Below are 24,217 nucleotides of genomic sequence, written 5' to 3'. Positions count from 1 at the left end.
GCCATAGTGTTTTGAAAACCAGCCATTATACCAACACAGCACACAACAAAGAATATATTTACACAACAGCATCAACACACACTTGATTACCTTTATTGGTTAGGTAGGAATGGCTCGCTGGACCACCACCATTAGTAAGAGCTGATGCAAAGACATAAGACAAAGCTTAAGTAAAGGACAGGCAGACTGTCTGGAATAGTTGGCACAAGATCTTTCCATGCCTTCTAATGGTTAGTGAGAGCAGTCCACAGAAATGCACCCCGAACACCATGCTTCCCATTCCATTGACGGATCCAAACATATGAGGGGAAGAGTGCGGATGTTTACCTGACTTGTTAGGGGTCTTCGTCTTGGCAGGGGATGTGAGTAAAGACATGAGGCTGCAGAGCGCTGATCCTTTACTGTTCAGGTCTTGGACAGCTGGGTCTTTGGATGTCCACTCATCTAATAATCCCTGAGTAATCACACAGATAAATGGTATAGGTCATGGCATTCCTAAAGCCACAAGTGATTTGTGAAAATGTACATGTATGGAGAAACAGGGTTTCACAAAGAGGATTTTCCACGGTTACATTTTAGGCCTGGCCGCATTTTATAGACTTTGTTAATAAAATACTAATTTAGGTCACAAGACGCTGAACCCATCCTTACTTTGTGTTTGCAATAGGACTAAAAACATTCATGCTTTCGACCAGGTGAGTGGTAACTTTCTTTTACACAAATTAAATTGAGGTAGTTTAGTAAATGTTCTCCTATCTATTTACACGGATGAAAAAATAAAAAAATGTATGAACATAGCAAGAGTATCCTGGATAAAGCTTTTTCCCCCCACCTTTTTAAGTCATAAACACAAAAGACCAATTATTAAGGACTGACAAAGAAGATGAAAAACAATATTCTATTTTTTCGTGATAAACGTATTCTGGAAGAACTGATAAAAGACTGATTGCTTCTGGATTTGATTCTACTCCTGTTTTTGCTTTCCAGGATCTATTCCTGTATTCTTTCCTGCAACACCTCGTGACGCAAAAGTTGCTGGACAACATAGTGTTTCACTCCCTGATCTGTCTGTGTAAACACACACCACCCATCTGTCATTAGTTGGCAGAGAAACAGGTTGAGATGGAGGAAAATTTAGGGAGGATAAGACTATGATCTATTTTAACACAGTGACCATCTATCTTTTGGAAAACACAAGATACCTATACCATGCCAAATACAATGTGTATCATCAATGGCTTCTTTTCCAGCACTTAAGAGTGCAGTTAGACAAAATATATACACAAATGTCTCTAAAGTAGACTTTTTATTTATCTCCAGACTCACGGTGACTATCTGCAGGTCCTTCTCCAGACTCTTCACACTGCTTGTCGGCTGAACTGCTGGTACTTTCTCATTGGTCTGCTCCAGCCACTTGGTAAGAGTGGTAGCTGCAGATCTGAACTCTCCCAGCTGGTCCTGACAGGAAGATACCTCCTCTTCCCTGTAGATGACAAGAATCAGCCATATCAAGCATCCATCCGTACTTTATAATTATCATACATGTTAAGAGTGGAAATACAAATACTTGATTTTTCCCTCCACTGTCCCAACTTACTTTTCCTTCACAGTGTCTTTGAAGGTGTTAAAAATATTTGAGAGATTGTCCATCTTGCTCTGGATCTCTGCTTTGTTTCCATCAGGGCTTATTTCAGACAGCTCCTTGCACAGAGTCTGCAGCTTCTCCAAATCACTCTCATGCTCAGCCATCTCAGCTTTAGTGTTCTACAGAGGGATTAAAAAATGTCTGTCATTCATTGCAGTATAAAATTACATTTTTAGATGGAAACGTCAGTGGTGGAAGAAGTACTCCGAAGAAAAGATCCTTTTCTTAAGTAAAAGTTGAAATCCGGTCGCTAAAATACTCCAATACAATTAACAGTCCTTTATTCAATTTGACACTCAAGAAAACATGAAAAAGTATTTTCAGAAAAATGTTGACCAAGTATTCATTTTGCAACTCTTTTTTAAATTGGTGTGATGTTATAGAATATTATAATTGTATTTATTCTAAGCACTAACAATGACATGTAAGAGAATTGTATTGTATTGATTGTCAAACGTGAAGCCAATTGCAAATACTTTGTTTACTCCGGTACAGCAGATAGAATATGATACAACATATACAACAAGCATAGGATGTGTTTAAAGTAAAACTAAGCTAGAAACAGTAAGTGACAAATAAATGTATTGCGAAATAAAGTACAATATTTCCCTTTGAATTGTACCAGAGTAGAAGTATAATGCAGAATGAAATGGAAATACACTTCTTGAGTAAATGTACTTAGTTACTTTTAAACAAAAAGACCCCAGATATTTCCATTTATGGTCATGAACAGCATCAGCAGTATGGTTACCTGTGTTAGCTGAGACAGTTCATTGAACGTTTTCCCAGGCCCGTCTGTCTCATGTATATCTTGTGAACGCTTCACGACAAACTGCTGGACATTCTCTGCGACCTCCTCGAACTGCTCCACCTTTTCCTTCAGCTGCTCCAGCTGGGAAACTTTTTGCTTATGCTTGTCACAGGCACCAGTGAATCGCTGAGAGAGAGTATCCATCTTAGACTGCAGCAGCGCAGCAGCAGATGGATCTGCCGTCTCCACAAACTTCTTCACCTTCGCTTTCATGGCTGAGATGCTGCTCTGGCGACTTGCTATGTCCTGCTCTAATGCCTTAGAAAATACACAATGTAAGGCAGTTATAATAAAGGGAATGTTTAGCTGGAAAAATAAATAAATAATACACACAGTGTCCAGTTATTGTAATGCTAGAATAATACATACTGCTTCTTTGCTGAGGATATCTCCAATGGATGCAGAGTCCAGGGGGATTTGTCCTTTCTCTTTCACGCTGGCCTCCACTCCCTCCATCCATCCCATCATCTCATCCAAACCATCCTGGACACTCATGGAGCGAGTCAGGGTGATCTGCAGTTTCTCATTTCGGTCACTCACAGACTTGGAGAGGTTGTCGTAGCGCTCAACTATGTCATCTACAGCACAGGCAAAGAAAATTGGTTAAAAACTTAACAAATTCCCATTGTTCTGGATACATTTAAACTCCAAGCCGAAACATATTTGGCATCGATGAGTTAGTTAATGCTATAATCATGACTATGGATTACTTAAGATTTGCTAGTAAAAGCATTTTAAAGTGGAAGCCAAGAACCCAATTACTGGAAAGAGGAAGTAGAAATGAGGCCCTCCATAAGAAATCAGTTACAACTTTCCAAATACTGATGGTGACCACCAGTCTGCTTATTTCCCTATTATAAGTTACACATTTTTGTAAGGCTATGATATTTACGAACTGTAAATGGTACTATGTTAAACTTAATTTTGAGGCTTTCCCGAACATTTGATTTAATTTAAAGTGGCCATATTTGGTTGATCCAAAAAATGTCCAGGTTTTACAGGCCCATTTACAACCCTATGATTTGTTTCTAGAATGAAATAAGCTGAATTGCCTTATTTGGGGCTCATTTAAATAATTATGACGAGATCTGCTCTGATTGGCTGGTTTACAAGGAGCGATCTATGGCTGCCTCAGAGCCCACAGAAGTAAGGGAAGTTCGTGAAACGGTGAGAGATGAACCATGGAGGCTATTGGCATTCAACCTTACATGTTTGAGCCTTTATTGGAGGAGGAAACCGATGGATTTGAGAAACAGCCAGTTGGTCGGAGATTGGAGAGCAACGTTACGGAGTGGTAAGTGTTAGCGTTAGTGTTTCCAGCAGCTGGTGTATGCAAATGTTGGGGCTGGACTACCGTATGTTACGTCACACACAGGGATTGTTGTAATTCGCCCGTTTTATTGCCTTGAAATGCATAATCATAATTTGCACGTGAAGGAGGAAACAATGGTGTTTGAGTTTCACGGTATGTCAGTTCAATGTACTGAATTCTCCTTATTCAACTATGCCAAGGTATAGTTTTCCATTCTAAGGCACTTTTAAATTTGCATTTATAATTCCTAATTCCATTATTTGATTGTGAATGGTGGCCCGTGAAATCATCTAATATTTTTAATTTCTTACACCATTATTTATAGTTTTGCCACTGTATCTGCTCCCTACTTTTTTTCCTCACCTACTGTCTCCTGGATTTCATCCGGGTTGCTCAGCAGCTCTCCTTCAGACGTGATCAGAGACTCAGCGGCTTTGCGTAGTGTCTCGACAGCAGTCTGATGTCCTGTCATCTGACCTTGTAGGGCCTAACGATAATTAAGAAAGAAAAGGTCAGAGAAATTGAACTGTATTGACATAATAAATAATAAATGTCCTCTTTCTATATTTCTACAGTAGGCCTACTGCTCAAAATAACCATTTCACCCGCGTGGTGGATCGAAGAAGTAAAAAAATGATTATGCGCAACATCTTCAGAATAACAACCATGAACATTTATAGTAATTTCCTTGTTATGGTTAGATGAACCTGTCTGTTTCCACTGTTGCACTAACAGAAAGGCTTAGATTCTTTGCAGTGGTTTGTAACTAAAGCACAGCCTTCCTCGTTCGGCCCACAGGCGCCTCTTATCTTGGATATCTGTGATGTAAGTCACTACCTCTCAACAGAGAAATGTTTAAGCTGACTGCTGCCAAACTTTGACAGAGACAGGACCGTTTCTTATCCTCCTCCAGGAGAGTAAGAAGGCTACAAATAAACAAAGTTAAACTATTCACATGTGGGTCTGAATTTGAACACAGAGCTAAAAATAACCATGTAGTACTTAAGTCAGTGGAAACACTATATAAGGTAAGGAAGGTCTATTGGACCTTGAACCTTATAACCCAAGTCAATACACAAAGCTGCATGACTTCCTTTAAAAAAAAAGAAGCTATTCATCATTTCTTTACATGGAATTTTCATATCCTAACATCTATTAAAGGTCACAGAGTAGATGAAAGTGCGTATTGAAACTGCTGCAAAGCAATTTCCCATGGGATAAATACAACTTTATCTTATCTTATCCAAGGACAACTTCTGGCATATGCAAGGTCAAATAAAGCACCAGCTGAACTTTAACTGTTAAAATCAAAATGTCAGCCCAAATGCACAGCACTACATTGGAAAATAAAGATCAGAAGGGCTTTGTCATATGACTCCTGTGTCGGCCTCAGTAATTTGAGAGGCCGCACATAAATATTAAGAAATGTACAAGATGAACAATAGCAAAATCTGAGATAAATCTGAGGTTTGCACTGTCTTGCCTTGGTGTCCTCCAGCTGTTTCTGTAGTGTTTGTGGGTCTGCTGCTATGGATTCTGACTGCTGCTTTCTCGCCTCCTCCTCTGAGCCGTTGAGCCACTTCAAAAGACCTGCGCTGGAGTCGTCATACTTCTTGTATTTATCAACAACATCCTTGAGGTTGTTGCCAAGCTGATTGCACTGAAACAAATGGAGATTCAATTATTAAGTACACAGGTTTAATACATAAAGATAACAGATAACTGTCCCTTTGTCATCTTCACAGGGCTTACAGAAGATTGTGTGAAATATTAGTTTTTATTGAAGACAAAGGCTGCCGCCCAGTGGCAAGAACATGTCATTGCACCCAAACTCTATCTGATCATCTGTAGACTAAATACCTCTGAATGTAGTGTTTTGTATCGGCTGGCAGCTGAATCTAACTTGTCCTTGACCGCAGAACAAGTTCCTGAAGTATCCACATCCAAAAGAGCGTTCTTGGCTGCAGAGTCAGCAAATCGACAGGCGTTCGCCACATCCAGCACTTTCTGTCCTGACATGGTGATGAAGCGAAGGTCCCCTTTGTGGGAAATCACATCTTCTGAAAAGCTTTTCTGTCGTTGGAGTTTATCCGTGAGGATATTGAGGGAGGCTGCAGGAGCTCCTAGCTTCTCTACGTCTGCCTCGGCCTGGTTTAACCAGCTGACAAACTCCTCACAGTCACCCTGGAACTTCTTCAGCTCCTCCTGGACACACTGCACCTGCTTCATCTGCTGCTCAGCCTGTGTCAGCGATGCATCATAGCGCCCCTTTAGCTCCTGGATGTTCTTCTGCAGTTTCTCCTTCTCCTCTGAAGACAGCACGTTTGCCTGCTTGTCGAGCAGAGCCTGAGCTGACTGTGTGGCCATGATCAGGTCCTGCTGCTGGGACAGGATCTCCTGATGGCGGGCCTGAGGGAAGGATAAAGCCTTGAGGACACAATACCAATATAACACCCAAAACTAATACATATAACTGCAAATATATATCATTTTTTTTACATATTAGGTCGTTGTAAGCTCTAAAATGTTCTTCTACAATAGCATTTTAAGCTTGTATTTTCTGTTTAAAAAATATTATACCATGTTGTTTATTTTACTGTCTGTGTACATTTATTACTTTTGCATGAACATTTTCCTCAAGTAATGCTCTGTGGTGCTGCATAAGCTCCAACATGTGTGTATGAACTGTGGAGCAAACTTAGAAGATTCCTATCTCTACATTTGGCAAAAAAACACTAGTACCTTGACCCTGTCATACTGCTTATCGAGGTCCAGGGAGGCATCGCTCTTCCTGCTGGTCTCTCTGCCAGAATCATTCTCAGTGGTCTGCAAAGCGTTTCCATTGGCATCGTCATCCTCAGCTATCAGATTTGTGGCTGAAGTTTCTTCTGGCAGATTTCCATTCTCTTTACTTATATGGTCGTCTTTATCCAGATCACCCTCGTTTTCATTGCCTATGTTGGATATCCAGTCCAGGAGTCCTTCAATTTTGTTCTTACTTTCTTCAAGTCGCTCAACCGCCGCTGCCTGAAAAGACAGATGGATGACATGAAATACTGAATAGAAAAGTAAACAAATACAAAATGTTGAAATTAAGTTCCGCAATATTTTATGGAGACTGTAGTAATAATAATAATAACCTAAATTCTCATGCATCACATGTTTTTTACAGGTTGAACTCTGACCTTTTCACTCTCCTGTTTTATGGCTGTGGTCACCTTCTCCAAATCTTTCCTGGACTCCTCGGCCCGCTGGTTGATGAGCTTGTCTTTGCTTTTAGCCTCTTCCAACTTGCTCTCAATCGTGGCTATTTGATCTGGTGTCAGCTTGCTCCGGTTTTCCTCCAGAAACTTTTTAGTACTGGTGATGACTTCATTTAGGGCGCTGGCGTTAGTCAACACTTCTTTTTGCAGAGCCTTGAGATCAGAAGGAATAGGGGTAGAGAATCAATGTGATGAAAACATGGACATGTCTTGTGAGCAAAAGAAATGTTTTTCAAACCTGGTGCTCCTGCTGGTACTGCTGCAGGTCTGTGACACACTCTGTGTTTTCAGCCTGTTGCCGATGACCAATCAGCTGGTTTTCTGTCAGGGTGAGATTATCACACACTTCCACCAACTTCTCTGTAAACTCCTTTTGTTTCTCCAATAAAGACTGTCAAACAAGAAAAGAGAAACCAAGTAAATATCACAGGAGGCTGTGATTAAACCTACTTGCATAAAACAGACCCTGAAACCTACAACAATGAAGGTTGTCAAAACAGGCAAAACAACACTTGAAAACATAAAGATAAGGCAAGGAAGAAGGAACTTCTCAGGCATCTGATGTAACATGCAAAATCTGCTCAACATAATCCTATATTATAACAGTGTAATATCTAGTATGCTGTAAACATGCTATTTCGCCAGCTTGGTCTTGTGGTAATAGGCACATTATGCCTGGTGTGTTAATGGGGGTTTTGTGATCCGACAGAGAAGGTGCATTTTGTTCACTGTTAATAGTTCACTGGTGTCTTGAAGGCCTGTGGGATACAACCAGCACAAAGAGTTAGTTTGCAGGAGCCATCAAGCACAAGAGCATGCAACGTTGTTAAGGTATTCACAGTAGAACCTCCCAAATCTGAATCTTATTCAATGTGTTAGAGATCAAAAATAGAACTACCAATCCTTAAAACTGACTTGTAACATGGCTTCAACAGTGCAATCTTCATGCACTTTGAGCACTCTTATTAATTCTTATTTGACAAACCAAACATGTATTTTTCTAAGAAACCATCTGTGATGTTTGATAGTATATCCACAGGCAGACCTTCTCCTGGCTCTCCTTCTCCCTGGTGTCCAGTAAGACATTTAGAGCGCTCCTCTGGGTAACCAGTCTCTCTGTCTGGTCCCTGAACAACCGCTGCGTGGAGCTGAGGAACTTTAGGAGGTGGCTGCTCTGAGTTGGACTCAGAAACTGAGCATGCTCAGAAATAAAGCACTGGATATCAAATGTGACATCTTCTAACTTGAGCCTGACTTCTTTAAACAGTCTGCTCTCTGTGTCCTGGAGAAAAAGATAGAAAAAGGGCAAAGTAAGTTTCTGTAGTGACTGTAGATATTGGATGTTTTTACTCACATTTATTAATAAATACTTTGTTCTGTTGAATCAAATGTTTCAAAGTGTCCAGATCAGATGTTTTCAAATCCTCGCCATACGTCTCTGAGTTGTTCTGGATGAAGCCCTGCTAGTTCACCGAGACAACTAAGATGTTTCTGGTATGTTGATTCCAAATGTACCTAAAACAAAATGTAAAGAGGTCATTATCTAATGCAACTCTTACATCATTGTACTTTAATTACTTCCAATGAACACTGACCTTTCCCGTTTCTATTGCTTGAGTTAGGGAGTTTCTCATTTCAGCAGACATTTGGATTACAGCAGTGAAATTTGGTTCTAAATCCAGATACGTCGAGGCCAAATCTTGGTGAATTTGCAAGGGAATGTCCTCATCAACGGAATTCAAGAGCTGTTTGGCTTTCTCCAGATCTGCTGTCATAACACCGGCCAGTCGAAAAACTGGGACTCCTGAGACTGGATAAAAAAGATCATTAAGTAAGGAACTAATGCATTTTTGATTATACACAAGTGAACATTAAGAGTGTATATTACTGTTCAATATTTTACATTTCCAACCTGAAAATCCTCCATTTGGATCTGCAGGTCTTCCATGTTGTTACTGATGGGTGGCTGGATTAAAAGGTCTTTTCTGACATCTTCTAAAACATCAGCGTGATCCTGCAGCCTCCCAACACACTCCAGATAATCCTGGACGGAAAACAGCTGATGGGAGAAGAAAACTGTTGATGAATATTGATACACATTTTGAAACCTAAGGGAAGGGATTAGTACTCTTTACAAAATTTACAAACCTTTTTTTTTACTTCCTCAACTTTGGAGGCATCAGACTCCTGAGGGGACAGTTTGTGCTTGCCTGCAGCAGAGCGACCGAGACCAGAGTCGTCATCGGCTGACTCCTCATCTTCCCCCTCTGAGCTCTCCTCCTTGATGCTCTCCAGTGTGTGCCGTCGCTCCTCCTGAGATTCCCCCCCAAGGGTGTCCCCCCCCAGGGCACTGTTGAGAGTGTCCATCACTTCCTGAAGCATTGAAAGGTCTTGGCTTGTGGACACAGTCTTCAGAACCTGCAGCAGCTGCAGCTGGATGTTTGGAGCATCAGACTGATTTTCTGTCTTCTCACCGGCTTTCTCTTTCTGCATTATCAGTTCTGAGTTTTCTATTGCTATGTTGTTCAAACTAAGGGCGTTTTGCTTCAGTAAATCCATGAGCAGGTCTGGATGACTGCTCTCTATAAGTCCATGAGGGGAGTCTCTCTCATGAGAAACACTTTCATCTAAAGGTGGTGGAGTGCTCTGAGCTTTGGTCACGATATTTTCATCGTCTTGAGTTTGGGCCTCTTGCAAATCACTGACATCAGTCCCTTTTGTAACACTGTCCCCCTTGTCATCTACACTTTCAGGATAAAACCCTGATGGAGTTGAAGATGACGCACCATATGAAACAAGGCTCTCTGATAGGAAGTCAGTATCTACCTGGGGATGCTCTGAAGCAAACACATCTAATCTGTCTACCTCTGAAAGAATATCAGATTCTAACAATACACTTATTATAGTTTTAGATTGCCCTGAATTCATTTCTGACACATCTCCAGCAATATCCACATTTTCATAGTCACTTTCTGTCTGTGCATTTCTTGACACAGATATCTCTTTAGTCTCACTGGTGAAAATGTCCTCATGTTGCCTCTCAGGGGAAAAATGTTTAGTGCCTAACTCATCATCCTCTGCAGCTCCATGCTGTGACATAACTTCATCCGCCAGTGGTGTTTCAAGTGAAACTCTGGTGGTAGTTAGAGTGTAATGGCCTGAAGCTTCAACATTGAAACACTTCAGATTAATAGCATTTATTGCGGTGAGTTCATCGGAAACAGCGTGCAACTGTGAAGATCTCTGATCATTTTCAGAGCAGCTAGACTCCGATCCAACACTAAAATCACGATCTGAACAAAGCGCTGCTCGCTGAGGTAATGTATTTCTGCTGCCATCTTCTGTAATGTTGTTGTCATAGCTACAATTACCCCTGAACTCTGACATGGTTACACTTTCAGCCAAATCTCTTTGTGATGAGTAATCTATGTTCAGTGTTTGCTCGTCCAAATGTGACAGGACTGAACTCGTGTCATTCTCCGCTCTACTTCCCTCACACAACACATCGCTGTGTGATGAGGACATGTCTAAGTCACTCTCACTAACTGTCTGATCTCCTACTTCATTTCTGGTAATGAAATAATCATTATCAACGGGTGAGCTGTCAAACGCATGATTAATAGATGTGCCGTAATGAGTGAGGCTTTCTGGATCAGTGATGATGTCGCTCACAGTAGATGAACGTGACTGTGTAGTTGGAGCACCTTTTTGTCTGACAACGGCCATATCTGTCGGTTGGTTATTGATTACACCCTGTGAGTCACTGCCTTCAGCCGGGAAAAGTGATTTGTCAATATGATGAAAGCCCTCTGCGGTAACCTGACTCCATGAGGCGGGTGACATCATCAGAGACTCTTGACCGCTAACTGAGGGAGGGGAATGATGCGGACAATCACTCATCTCTCCTACACTTCCTGTTTTCTCCCAATCTAACTCTGAATCTGTACTTCCACTTTCCTTCTCTGTGTTATCAGCTTCCTCGTGGATCAGATCAAGCACCATGACAGCAATTTTCCTCTCAGTATGCGTGTTTTCAGCCTCATTATTATTAATAAAATGCAGACTATGATTACCAGAGATAGAGGTAGTGCACTGTTCTTGTGGATAAATTCTGGCCTCAGGGTTTAAATCATCTACAAATAATCCAGACTCCACCGACTCACTGATGCTAATGGTGCAAGCATCCCTTAATAGGCTCTGCTGTTCCATTTTATGAATATTTGAGGATGTGGATTCATCATACACAGGCTGTTTTAAAACCGATAATGTATCCTCCTCATTTTCTACGACACTTTCGTTATCATCCGATTGTATTCCAAGTACTGCCTCCAGGTCATAACGTAAGTTTACATCTGAAATCTCTCCTTCCTCCATTTGCCCTTTCAGAAGATGAATAACATATTCTTGCTCATTTTCATCATCCAACATGTCCTCAGAGCATAACAACTCATCTTGGGTGATATCTGTACCTTCTGATTCACTACAAAGTGACTCTGCATCGTAGTATGGAAGTGTTTGTCGGTTGGATGTTACTGAACACTCAGAGTCAAACGTCCTCGAAGGGGAGGTGACGTTTGTTCTGTTCACTAAGTGTAAAGTTTGAAGGACTGGAATAGTTGGGGTATCAAGACCTTCGCTATCAGCGCCTCCAATACTATTTTGGAGACTATTTTCAGGAATTCTCCCTGCAAATTCATTTGCCTGTGTCCAATTTGTGTTGTTTTGATACGTGGTTTCCTCTACTACACAAAGCTCTGTGGTGTCCATGTCAGAATCCTCATCTAATGAATATTCATCTTTTACAGCCTCGTCAGATTCATGTGTTTTTTCAGCAAAGCTAATTCTTCCATTGAGGGACGAAACTGAGTTATTAGGATCCAATGTGTGCAGTGTGTATTTCTCCTCCGTTTCCTCATTTATGTGCAGAGGTATCTCTAAATCTTCCCTTTCTGAATGATCCCCTACATTAAAATCCAGAGAAGTTACATTTTTCTCAGACAATATTGAATCTTCCAGAAAGATTTTAATCATTTTACTCAACTGTCTATCGAGTATTAACACCCTCTGTCCTGACTCTGGATCTATGTAGCTGTTCAAAAACAGGTAGGAGATGAATAACTGCTTTGCTTCTGCTTGTGTAGGGATGTTATCAACTGTCAAGCAATCGGCAGCATGAAGGCATCCATCAGCTGTGAGTTTTTTGTACATGAGCCAAGATGAAAACTTGTCGTTAAGGTGATCAGGTAACACATCAGGAATTTCTATAGTTTTCAAAATCTCTGCTGTGTAGGTGTCAATCAAACCCTTCTGTATGGCGGAGGTCATATCCACCACCTCGGAAATTTCTGGAATGTAAAAAGCTGCTATTTTTTCCCGATTAGCGAACAGTGAGCTGGTAAACTCCTCAGTGGTGGTTTGTTGATCATACTTGAATGAGGTGGACACAGTTTGGATTTCCCCAGAGGGAGGCAACACGAGTCCTATAAACTGCTTCTGATTTTCAAGCACAATGAGTGTGCTGCTACAGCTCATCAAATCACACTGAACCGCTGCATCCACCTTTAACTTATCACTCATCACAGCCTCTGTCATATCCTGGTCACTTAAACCATCACAAAACAACCTCAAAGTGCTAATATCTCTCCCTGATGTCAGTGATTTTTTTCTGCTGAGGCACTTTAATATCAGTCTATTGACCTCGTCCACTGGCACATCCTCACTGGCAGCCTCCATAATCTGACCGGTGTTTTGCCTCTGCAGAATCTCTACATACATGGAAGCAGGTATCACACCACACTGAAAAGCCCTCTCCAGGGTCAGCGTGTCCCCCGAGTAGCAGACATTCAACCCATCACTGACTTTTTTGACTTCTATCAGTTTGATGATCGGGTCTTCACACGTTGCCCCTCGCCTGGCTGCTGCAATGTCAGAGAGCGACACAGAAGAGACATGTGAGCTCTGTATGAACTTTTTTTCCTCGTTTAACTGTTGACAGTGGGTCAGGGTGGATTTATAGGCCAGATCTTGCGTCTCAGACTGGAAGAGGTCGGGGGTCACAGATAGGGCCCCTGGTAATTCACTGATCAGGCCACTCATGGGTTCTGTCCCAAGCCCTGTAACATTGGATTTGGAATCCTAAATAAAATGGAAATTTGAGTTGTTATAGCATCAAAATCTGTAGTATTCAATGTTTCAAATTTGAAAATAAGTCGTCAAAATGCAAGACAAAATGTTTACTCACCACAAGATAAATACGGGCATGTTAAAACACCATGTGCACAAGTGCAAGACCGCATCAGGGTTGCAACAGGAGAGCGACGGATAATACATATAAAGCTATCATGCATCTGATAATTCAGTATCCAGCATTTTGCTAAAAAGAGGGTAGTTAGTCACATCACATAGTGTACTGTAAAAAAAGGCTTAAGTGTCATATCTGTTATCCTGTTGAAGTCAAGCACATTAATAACAGTGAAATGTCAGACCAAAGCCGGGCGCAACTAAGCATGTTTACAGCATACTCAGATGTTCTTGTCCAGTAAGGTAATATAATAAAAAGGGGGGATGCAAACTGCACACACTGTACTAAGGAGAAGAGGAAAAGGTTAGTCATGCAGTTGAACATCAGGTGGCACTGTTTTCTAAGACATTATAAGGCACAAATGCAAATCACTCATAGATGTGACAGCGTTTTATCAAACCTCTTCTGCAGTTGTAGTCTGATCTGAACAATGCTGGGAAAGTTCACTGTAGGCCTGATTGAGAGCCTTCAGCTGCTCCTGGGCCGTCTCTCTTTCGTCCTCGTTCATTCTGTAAAATGAAACACAAATAATGACGCTGAGGATTTAAACAGTGGAAGTGATGTCACTCACAGCAGCTTCACTTACTTGTCACTGTGTTTGTTCAGCATCATTTGCGTGGCCCTCAGGGCTTCTGCAATTTGTTCCTTCTTAGTGACCATTTCCTCGACTGACACCTAACAAACATCAAACAATGATATGTTAGTACCAAATATGCACCACAGTGATTCATTTTTACTTTTGTATGACTTCCCTTTGAATATTAATCATAAAATAATGTAGTAACTTATGCAAACACAGTAAACAGGGATACAACAAAAACCCTAACAAATTCTCTTGAACTGCACATTTTTAAAGGATTGGTCAACATTATATTAATTGACTCATTAATATAGAATATGTAATTTCCTAACAATTAAATAAATTACACTCGTGTGACTATGTTTAAATAAGAATACACAATAACGCAATCCAATAGAAAATGAAAGCAAATCAAAAAGTGGTCGATATAAAAGAAAACATGTAAATTAAAAGTTTGTAGACGTAATTTTTTAAGGTGTAATTTGTTGTATTGTTGTATTTGATTGCATTGTGCATTATTTCTCTGCATTACACAGATTGACAACATTTGAGAAAATACACAGAGATGGTTTTATAATCTGGCCTCAAGCTGTCATTATCACACTGTTGGAAGTGTGTATTTAAATCAGAATGAATACTAATTAATAATACGTATCAGACATAATTAATATTCTTGATAAGAATACATTTTACTTTATATTACTACTACATTTGTTGTTGCGATATTAACAGAATCAAATCAAATATCTGATGACAATAAAATATAAAAACATGTTTATCTGGATGCATAAAAAACACAGACAAGGTTTGGCCTAACCTGATTAGCTGATCTGAACTGAAAAGTGAAAAATATGCAAAACAATATCTACCAAAAGACTCACTGTTCCTTTTTTGTTTTTGTGTCTATCATTATAATTATTGTAAGTATTGTTGTTGTTATTACTATTATTATACAACTCAGTGCTTTAATTTTGTTCTGCAATATAATTAACTACAGCTCTAGTTATTACATTGAAAATAATTAATTTACTACCAAATCATTTAAGGAAACCGATCATTTCAGGATCCCCACACTCTTTCTCAGAACGATTATCTTGATCTTCAGTACACATAAGTGAAATTTAAAATTCAAAATGTCAGCTTTGGGCCGCATATAATCGTAAACCAACGTAAAGTCAAAGAAATATATATGAAAATCATTTTCATTTGTTAAACAACTGTTGGGCCTAAATGACATTTAGTCAGTGAGGTTGTTCTGAAATGTGAGTGCTTGTGCAACTTTTGGTGCTATTGAATGATCCTGTTGTAGGTGATTGACATACTAAAAACCTATTGTGAAAACCACATTATTGACCATCCGTTTGTGTACAGGGGATACACTAGGTATTTACACAAAGTCTAAAATACATCGACTACATGAATCATTAAGTAAACACTGTTGTTTTTATTAGAAATCATACACTGTGACAGCTAAAGGGCAGTAATATCATTTTGATTAGAAAAATACTTGTGACTTTCCAAAGCATTCTGTCATGTACAACACATATGGGGCAAAATATCAAAACAGGACACATCAGACGACACCCAAATACAAAACACATTATTTACCTGGGGCTTATTAGAAGCGTCTGTGTTGGCATTGCTATCTTTCACAGCATTTCCATCATTGTTCGTGGTCTGTTTCACATTGGACATCCAGTGCAACAGTTTGCTAACTTTATCCCCATGCTCTCTCTTCTCCTCATCAACAGATCTCTACAATTAAAACAGATGGGGTTTTGAAGATTGTTAACTTTCTTACAAAAAAACTAAACAGTGGAGGGGGGGGGGGGGTGCTAAAAGGGAGGGGGACATTACCGAAAACACATTCATAATAAGATTAAAAACACAAATATTTGAGAACCCCGGTGAGTTGCATCAACCTCTATATTAAAACATGTGAACCAAGAAAAGGTGAAGTCAGAGTAACTTTAAAGCCAACACAAAACCAAAGCAGATGCTATATACAGCTTTGGCTTTTATGCTATGGACAAGCATATATTTAGAAATGTGTATTACTTGTAGGCGCAAACATAATGAAATGTTGCCTTGGCTCCATAACCATGAATTTTGGTGGCCTCCAGTAACCTTAGCCCAGTGTGGCAGTCAAACACACTTCTCTCAAGTGCCTCCCTGAACGTGATCCTTCTCTTTGTCTTTGGACAGGTTAGGCTTTTGGTCTGGAACCTCTCATCTTTGAGTGCAGAGGCAGTAACTTTGTCAACAAGGCCGCTCTGAATGACTTCCTCAAGGGAGACTCTGTCATGTGTCTCAGGGTTTATTAATCCTCCAGTCAGGAGCTGGAACTCAATACAGCGGAAAGCTGCATCCTTTGGGATGAGATTTTCCTGAAAAGCCTGGGTGATGGACAAGGTCTTGGAAGTCTTGGGGTGAATGATCCCATTAAACACCTGCTCAAACTGTTGGAGCTGCTGATTCAATGCCTCATCTAAAAGACCTATTTTGAGTGCCTCTGAGAGGGTAACTTTCTCCCCTGAAGAGGGGTCACAAATCCCTCCAGTGCAGGCCTGGGCCTCCAACAGCCTTGAGGCAGTTGCTCTATCGGTAAAGCCCTGTTGGAAACCTTGTAGAACCGAGAGCCTTTTCCTCTGAGTGACATCCCAGAGACCAGCAATTGGGCTCTTGACGTCTTCCACAACCACCATTCTTGAAAATATGATGTCTGAAATCTCGTAGATGCTAAGAAGCCCACTGCGATAGCTTTCAAGCTCAATTCTTTCAAGAAGCCTCTGACTCAGAGCGTACTCCAGACAAAGTTGTCGACCAGTTTTAACATCCTTAATGATGTGAATGGGGCGTCCTTTGGAGTCAACTACAGACTTTTCCTGCCATTCGCTTTCTTGCTTTGACAGGAACAGATATGTCCTCTTGTCAATGTGTTTTCCCTTGAATGCTTCGTACGCTGACATTTCGATGCCAGAGCTGCTGCTGACAACAGACACTCTGTGAGAACTCGTGGGAGAGGTGTTTGTTAGATGTTTCTCACCAAATGGAGAGAGAAATACACCACCATCGATGTCATAAAGGCACGTCTTCAGTATTTCAGAGTAGTAAGCTTTCTGTCCACTGTCAGGGTTGTGGAAACCTTTGGGGTTACTGACTGGATCGTACAGACTCTGTAGGGTCTCCTTGTTCAAAAGACCCCGATCAACAGCAATGCTAGCTGGCACCCTGATGCCAATTTCTGGGTTGATCAGTCCACCAGTGGCTACCTGGACCTCAAGAATCTTCTTGCCTTTGTATCTATCAAGAATTCTTTCCTCCATTGCCTGAAACACGGACAGCTTTTTGCCAGCATGGATGTAGCCACTAAAAGCTTTCTGAGCTTCTATAAGTTTATCATTCAGGCCCGCCTCTATAATACCTCTTTCAATAGCCTCAGCAACTGGATAGGTTTGCCCTGTGGACAGATCTGTGAGGCTTCCTGTTGTAGCCTGAGCCTCCAGGAACTCAAGAGCGTAGGTCTTCGCCAAAAAACCTTTCTCAGCAGCTTCAAGGAAGGATATCTTTTTTTTACTTGACTCCACATAAATTCCAGCAATGGTTGTTGGTTTGCCGGCGTACTGAGCAAGCAATGCCTGCAGCTCTTCCATTGTGATGAGGCCCACCTCGAACTTCCGCAGAACCTCTTCGTCCAAGAGTTTAAACTTGATTAAGTTTTGAATACTTGTGAAGCCTTTGAGTTCTTGTAGCTTTTGGGAAGTTGAATATATCGCACCACTTCCCTCGCTGTCCGATGTGTTTACAGTTTCACATGTTTGTTTAATCTGATACGTCTTGGTTTTAGTGATGCTTTGTGTTGCATTGGGACGTTGGTCTGTTAGTCCACACAGCGCCATGTATCCATGCATTGTTACAGTCATGGGCTCATCAGGTTTGATTTGGCCCTTGTGTGTCACATTTTGCATGTCTTCTTGAATGGTAGTTGGACTTTTATAAGAAGAGCTATTTAAGTTTTTCTTTGTCAGTGATTCGTGAATGAGTTGGCTGTGAGTTATTTCCATTTTATCTTGTCTGACTTGTTTTAGTCCTTCAACAATATTGCCTTTCTCCATTGCTGCCATCTGTAGATGTGACATTGAAAGAAAGTTTAAGTTACAAAGAACTACAGTTCACTGTGACAGATAACTACAAGTGTAAAATGTATATTGTAATAAATTGCAAAAACATAAATATAATATAGTGCTAAAGTAATCTGGAACTTCTTCCATACCTCTGCAGACACTTTCATTTTGCGATTCTCGTCCTCAAGGTTGTATTTTGCACTTTCATACGAGGGCACCATCTTGTGCATCACTGTCTGTTCCGTCTTCACTGGAACAGCATTGTTGTCCCACACCTTGTGACGACTGGTTTCAATGAAATCCTGTTTGTTCATCCCCTGGTTTTCAGTTCTTATCCTGACTTCAAGCATCACAAGCTTTTCTTGAAGAGTTTTAACCTCTCTGACGTACGACTCGATTTGATCCCGAAGAGCTTCATTTTCCTTCAGCGTCAATTTCCAATTACTGTCTGTACCCTTAGCTGACTCAATTGACTTTTCATGACAAAGGCCTTGTAAAGCACTTACTTTTGAGTTGAGTTTGAATCGGTCTTCCTCAAGTTGGGAAGTTTGCAAATTAGCCTTTATGAGCTCATGTTCTAGCTTCGATCTTTCCTGTTGCAGTTGGTCCATTTTAATCTGCATTTGCACCAGTTGGTCAGACTGGTGCTTTGTTTCCACAGAGGTTTGATGAACTGTTTTTATTTGTTTGACATCTTGTCTGAAATACTTGTTGAGCAACTCTGCTAAATCTACACTATGAGACTGCTGTTTTGAATTTCCACTTTGACTCGAGATTTCAGATTTAAGTAAAATTAGTTTTTTCTCTACTTCAGTCTGCACTAGCAACAACTGCCTCTCATAGCCCTCTTTCTGAAACTCTAGTTTACTTTTCAACTCTTCTAGCATTTTCGTGCACTTCTCGAGCTGTTCTTCCATCTGCTGTGACTTCAGCTTAACGACAGAGCTTTCTTTTTGCTTTTGTTCAGCTTCTTTTTGGGCACGTTGTAGATTTTCTTTCAGCATTCTGACTTCCGATCCCAATGAGATACTTTTCTCTAACACCTCAGCTTTCTCCCTTTTAAGGATGGTATTTTCATGCTGAAGATTTGATCGGGATTTGTCAGAGCTGGATGTTTCTTCTTTTATGGTTTGTTTATGTTTCTGTAGCTCATTCTCCATCTGCAATATTTTTGATTCTTTATCTTTTCTTTCTCTGGTCTCTTTCAACAATTCCTCTTTAGTTCTCTGTAGGGAAGAACTGAGCTCTGAGATTTGTACATTTAAGTTCTCTACCTTTCTGTCTGCTGCTCGCTTGTCGCTCTGAAGCGTATTCATCTCCTGCTTTACGTTTTCTGTCACTTTCTCTGAGCTGCTGGTTAACCCTTTAATACTGTGCTTGTGTTTGTGAAGCTCATCTTCTAATGCCTTAAACTTATTCTGATGTTTCTGACTCTCTTCAGATGCTTTTTGGAGCTCTGCATTTCTTTTCTTAAGCAGCTCGTTCAAATCATTAATTTCAGAATTTAGCATGTGGATCTTTTGATTTGCAGAATTCTTCTCAGCAAACACAGACTGAAGTTCTGATTTCAGAGTTGTTGTTTCGTTCTCATAATTGCCAATTTTTGAATTTAGTATTTGGATTTTCTGCTGCAGTTCAGTCATTCTCCTTACTTCCTCACTGTAATCCTGCAGTTTCATTTGAAGCTCATAGGAGTTCTGAGATCTTTTATTGAGTTCATCCTCAATAATTTTAACCTGTGACTTGGTGCCTTCGGCCTGAGACTTGAAGATTTTAATTTGCTGATCCTTGCTGTCTATTTCCATTGTCACCTGATCGAGTTGAGCTGTTACACTCTTCAGATTCTTTTCCATCTCCATATTTATCTGTTTTAACTCCTCTACGCTTTTCTGTAATTGAGACGCAACTAACTCACTTTTCTGAAGTTGTGCTTCGGTGTTATTACATTTGAGTTGTGACGCCTGCTCAGATCTCTTCACTAAGTTGTATTCTTCCTCAGCTGTTTGAAGCTGCTGTTTCCAGCTCTCTATCTCTCTCTTTAAAGACTTTACCTTTTGATCAGAAGATGATCTATCTTTTTCCAATGACTCTGTTTGGCTCTGGAGACCTCTAATGTCACTGTCAGATGAGACATTTATCCTTTTTAGCTCATTGCATTTAAACTTCAGCTGATCCACGACTGCCTGCTTGGAAGCTACCTCTTCTTCTAAGTTGTTAATCTTGTGGATATTTTCCTGCTCCATGGAGCTTTTCTTAAGCAGATCTCCTTGGGTGCTTTTCAATTGCTCTTTCAGGCCTTCAATTTCAGTGCTTTGGAAAAATGAACTTTGTTCCAATGAGGACTTAGTTCTCTGGAGAGATCTGATTTCTTCTTGAAGCTCATTGATTGATTTTCTCATGTTTACTGCTTCCTGTTGGAGATCCTCTGATTTCTGTCTCATGTTGAGCCTCTCAGTGTCCATTTCCATCTGAAGTTTCCTCAGTCTGTTGTTGCTGTCATCCAACAGCTTTTTATAACTTTGAGCTTTCTCCTCAGCCACTTCGACTCTTTTCTGGATCCGGACTAGTTCCTCTTCTTTCTGCTGCAGGTCAGCCGCCATCCTGCTGTTGTTTTCTCTGACTGCAGATAACTCTAGCTCACTGTTGACTGTCGACCCAGTGTCAGATGCCAAAGGCTGCTGAGCCAGATCATTGACTTTAGCCGTGACTTGACTTTGCACCTGTTCTTCACTACCTTCCTCCAAGTTTACTCTTTTCTTAAGTTTAGGGCTTTGTTGCTTACGACCTTGGTCATCGTTAGTTTTCTTTAGGAGGTCCTCTACTTTCTTTTGAGCTAAAGTCCACTTGGCCTCTGACTGCTCGACTAACTGTTTTGTGTGACCTAACTCCATCTCACTGGCAGCTTTGTCTTTTACCGCTATTTCTAACTTGGTGCAATACTGATTAACGTCATGCTCAAGCTTTGATTTCTGAAAGGTCAGATCATCAATTGTCTTCTGTTGTGTCTCTACTTGTCCTTCCAACTTTTCCAGCTGTGCTTGTCTTGCAACCAGCAAAGCCTCCTGTTCCTGGACCCGTTGCTTGAGTTGGCTATTCTCTATTTCCCCTGCAGCTTTTTGGAGCTCCGCACTCTCTGTCCTTTTAGCTTTCTCTGTTCTCTCAAAAGCCTGTTTGCTCTATAATGCAAAAAACATGTCATCCACTGTGTTATGTTTTATTAGAAATTGTAGAATAAATTGAATGAATACTTTTCTTCTTACCAGAGTGCTGCAGGCATATTAGTCAATCTCTCCAGGAATTTATAAAATCAAGACTGTATGACTTTATAGTTTGCAAGAAATATAAAGGAGGGTTAAAAATGTAAATTTACCAACAAGGTGTTCGATACGACTTTTAAGGTTTTATTTAGGGCACTAGGGTCACTAATTTCATCACTGCAGCTTTGGCAGTGTTAGCACTTTTGACATAGACATTCCTGGAGAGAATTTATTTTTCCACAGAAAGGACATCTTAGAAAGACTCTGTGTGAAAGAATAAAAAAAGCTCCCTTTTCCCAGCAGGTCACCAGCAATAAGGAAATACCATGCATGCAGACGTGCACCGCATCCGCGCAATTCCCTTGCTTCTATTGAGCTATGAAGAATGTGTTTTCACTTGTGATGAGCTGGACATCTATGATAATAGAAACAACCCTCACAGGAAGTTAAGAACTCAAGGGGGATACAGAGTTAAGTGCATTCTTTCAGGATTCACTACATCTTAGTGAGGCAGTGATACAGTATATGTTGATGCGAAACAGAAGACCTAGAAACCAAGCCAAGATAAGAAGGTAAGGCTAACAGGCCTTTTAAGTTTAAGCATCCATATAGCCCCAAAAGTCAAAAATATTCTGCCAAAGCTCCTGTAAATGTGAAAGCAGGGAAGGATTGAAAATAAGAAACGCTCACCTCTTCGTCTTCAGTCCTCCTCAATGTTTCACTGGCAAACTTCACATACTGTGTCATGAGAGTCACAAGAGCAGTGTAGCGGGTTCTGAGGTCCATGAACTGCAAATTTAGGAAAACAAACAAAAGTGTGACTGAGATGTACTCAACAAAGAGCACTCTTTTCCTATCCAAAATAAATCATGTATATTTAGATACCTCTTGTTGAATAGCATCCGCACAGCTCTGCATCTTCCGTTTCTTGAGAGGAGATTTGTGTTGGGAGTCGACCATCGCTCTGAACGTCATCAGCTGAAGTTCATAATCCTAAAATGATATATATGTATAAGTTTACAAGGCTGTCCACATATACACTCTTCTATGTTCATGTGTAAGAGAAACCACAAAAAAGTAATATAAATTAGCTTGCCTTAATGGAAGATGAGTACTGCTCTGAGTACTTCTGACACTCATCAATACTGCCCTGTTTTTGTTCAATTTCAGCAACAAGCACCTGAAAACAAAGACCTTTATTTAAACTGCCATATACAGTATGTACATGTCTTTACCTTAACAGTTAGGTTATCTGTTGTCCTACCTTCTGTTTGTTTAACAGCTCTGCCAGTGCCTTGCTATCTTCAGGTTTGTTTTCTTGGGCGTTGAGCTGTTCTGCTTCCATTTCTCTCACCCAGTCATCCAGACTACTATAAGAGTCTCTGTAGTGTTTCAGGGATTTGCCGATACCATCCAGGTCCCGAAGCCTGAAAATTAACATATTACATCAATGAGCAATAAGAACACTTCTATAAACAAATATGTACATATTAATCGTGTTTCTTAAAATAAATCCTTTAAAATTATTTAACACTGACCTGCTATCAATCTGGGAGTGAATGTTCAGCCATCTCTCGCTCAGCTGATCAGCTTTCTCCTTGTGCCAGTCAAAGTCAAAGTCACGCTCGTTGTGTGCTTTGAACATGCGGTCACTGATGACTCGTGCTTTCTGCAGCTCATCCTCCATGTCATGGAACACTTCCTGCTTCTCGTCAATCTCTGTCCGCCATTGCTAGAATGATTATGACAAGTGGTCACTAAAAAAGGAACTACAAACGCTGCTAATGTTAGAGATGTGTTCAATTCAAAAGTGTATTACCTTTAGTGTTGAAATGACTGTCTCGATGGATTTGACGTCAGAGTTCATAGCGTCTTCCTCGTAGAGTTTGGATTCATAGGACTTAACAAGAGCCTCTGCACTCTGGCTGTGCCTCACCACTAAGCTCACTGTTTTCAGTCTGCAACACAAAAGAGAAAAGGCCTTCAGTTTAGGTACTTTTGATTCAAATATATATATTTTAAACATATCCAAATGCCCCGATGTTTACTTCTAGACAATGGCCACCTACTTGTCCATATAGATGGAAGACATGGAGTACACTTGGCTCATGCTCTGAACGAGGACGGAGAGTTCGGAGGAAAGTGTTGGCACAGAAGGAAAGCCTGCAGCCTGTCTGAGGAACAGCTCACACTTCTCCTTCATAACGTCAAGGTCCTCCTTCAGTCTGTTCATCTCTGCTGTCTTTTGCTGCAGAGTGGTGAGAAGAAAAAAAGGATTAAGATAACAACACGCATAAGTTCAAGAATAAATGAAACGAGTATTGATAACCAGATACGTACCTCATGTTCTGTGATGCGCTGCAGACTTTGTTCGAGGTCGTCTCTCTCCAGCGGTGTGCGGAGTTGCCTGATGAGGTGTTCTTCGTGAGCCTCCAGATGCATCCGAAAGTTGCGTATTTCCGAGATGTAATGATTATACACTGACTCCTCGTGTTCCTCTGTTTACAAAAAATAAAATGAGTACAAAGAAATCACAAAAAACATGAAATATGTTTATATCATTCCTTTAGTTTGTTATGTTTAAAGATATGAAAGGCCAATTATGTGGTATTTAAATAAAATGAAAATACCTCATAATAAAAAATATATTGTTCAACCTCCATTAAGTCTTATACACAGTAACTGAAAGCGCACACAATCCCCACTAGGTGGAATCATTATCCCAAGCTGAGTAAGGCCAGTTGCAACTAAACTGCTGACACTGCTAGTGGGAAGCGAAGTCATACATCAGAAAAACATTCAAAGATTAGAACTATTTCTTTAAAAAGGTTTGTATACACTTACATATTTGTTTCTTTACATCAAAACATAATATTTAGTATTTTTTCAGAGCTACACATCATAGTGTTTGCTTTTCATTTACA

At 40.4% G+C, this 24,217-nt stretch overlaps 3 protein-coding genes across 3 annotated transcripts in view; all 3 read right to left on the bottom strand.

Annotated features, from left to right (window-relative positions):
* The window catches only part of dst (dystonin), a 98,307-nt gene that overhangs the window by 34,063 nt on the left and 40,027 nt on the right, over positions 1–24,217 (bottom strand). Inside the window, 23 exon segments of the mRNA XM_063874378.1 lie at positions 91–141; positions 328–454; positions 1,327–1,483; positions 1,598–1,764; positions 2,397–2,714; positions 2,826–3,034; positions 4,132–4,255; positions 5,252–5,428; positions 5,629–6,177; positions 6,511–6,795; positions 6,954–7,184; positions 7,270–7,422; positions 13,733–13,841; positions 13,919–14,007; positions 15,521–15,667; positions 21,984–22,082; positions 22,179–22,286; positions 22,390–22,473; positions 22,558–22,720; positions 22,832–23,025; positions 23,113–23,251; positions 23,363–23,541; positions 23,634–23,791. Coding sequence (XP_063730448.1) covers positions 91–141; positions 328–454; positions 1,327–1,483; positions 1,598–1,764; positions 2,397–2,714; positions 2,826–3,034; positions 4,132–4,255; positions 5,252–5,428; positions 5,629–6,177; positions 6,511–6,795; positions 6,954–7,184; positions 7,270–7,422; positions 13,733–13,841; positions 13,919–14,007; positions 15,521–15,667; positions 21,984–22,082; positions 22,179–22,286; positions 22,390–22,473; positions 22,558–22,720; positions 22,832–23,025; positions 23,113–23,251; positions 23,363–23,541; positions 23,634–23,791 — 4,017 coding nt within the window.
* On the bottom strand, positions 7,763–13,127 carry LOC134859134 (uncharacterized). Its single transcript, XM_063875472.1, is given in 8 exon segments — positions 7,763–7,789; positions 8,077–8,313; positions 8,402–8,491; positions 8,493–8,546; positions 8,627–8,823; positions 8,826–8,841; positions 8,944–9,090; positions 9,180–13,127. Coding segments are annotated over 8 exon segments (4,716 nt in total).
* LOC134858465 (desmoplakin-like) lies at positions 15,337–21,924 on the bottom strand. Its single transcript, XM_063874379.1, has 2 exons — positions 18,186–21,924; positions 15,337–18,036 (listed from the first exon to the last, which is right to left on the bottom strand). The coding sequence occupies exons 1-2, from the start codon at positions 20,925–20,927 to the stop codon at positions 15,967–15,969; spliced, it is 4,812 nt and encodes a 1,603-aa protein (XP_063730449.1). The 5' UTR covers positions 20,928–21,924; the 3' UTR covers positions 15,337–15,966.

The sequence above is a fragment of the Eleginops maclovinus genome, chromosome 22, assembly GCF_036324505.1.
Source record: "Eleginops maclovinus isolate JMC-PN-2008 ecotype Puerto Natales chromosome 22, JC_Emac_rtc_rv5, whole genome shotgun sequence".
Lineage (NCBI taxonomy): Eukaryota > Metazoa > Chordata > Actinopteri > Perciformes > Eleginopidae > Eleginops > Eleginops maclovinus.
Note: the sequence above shows the minus strand (reverse complement) of the source record. Positions and strands in the feature narration are given on the sequence as shown.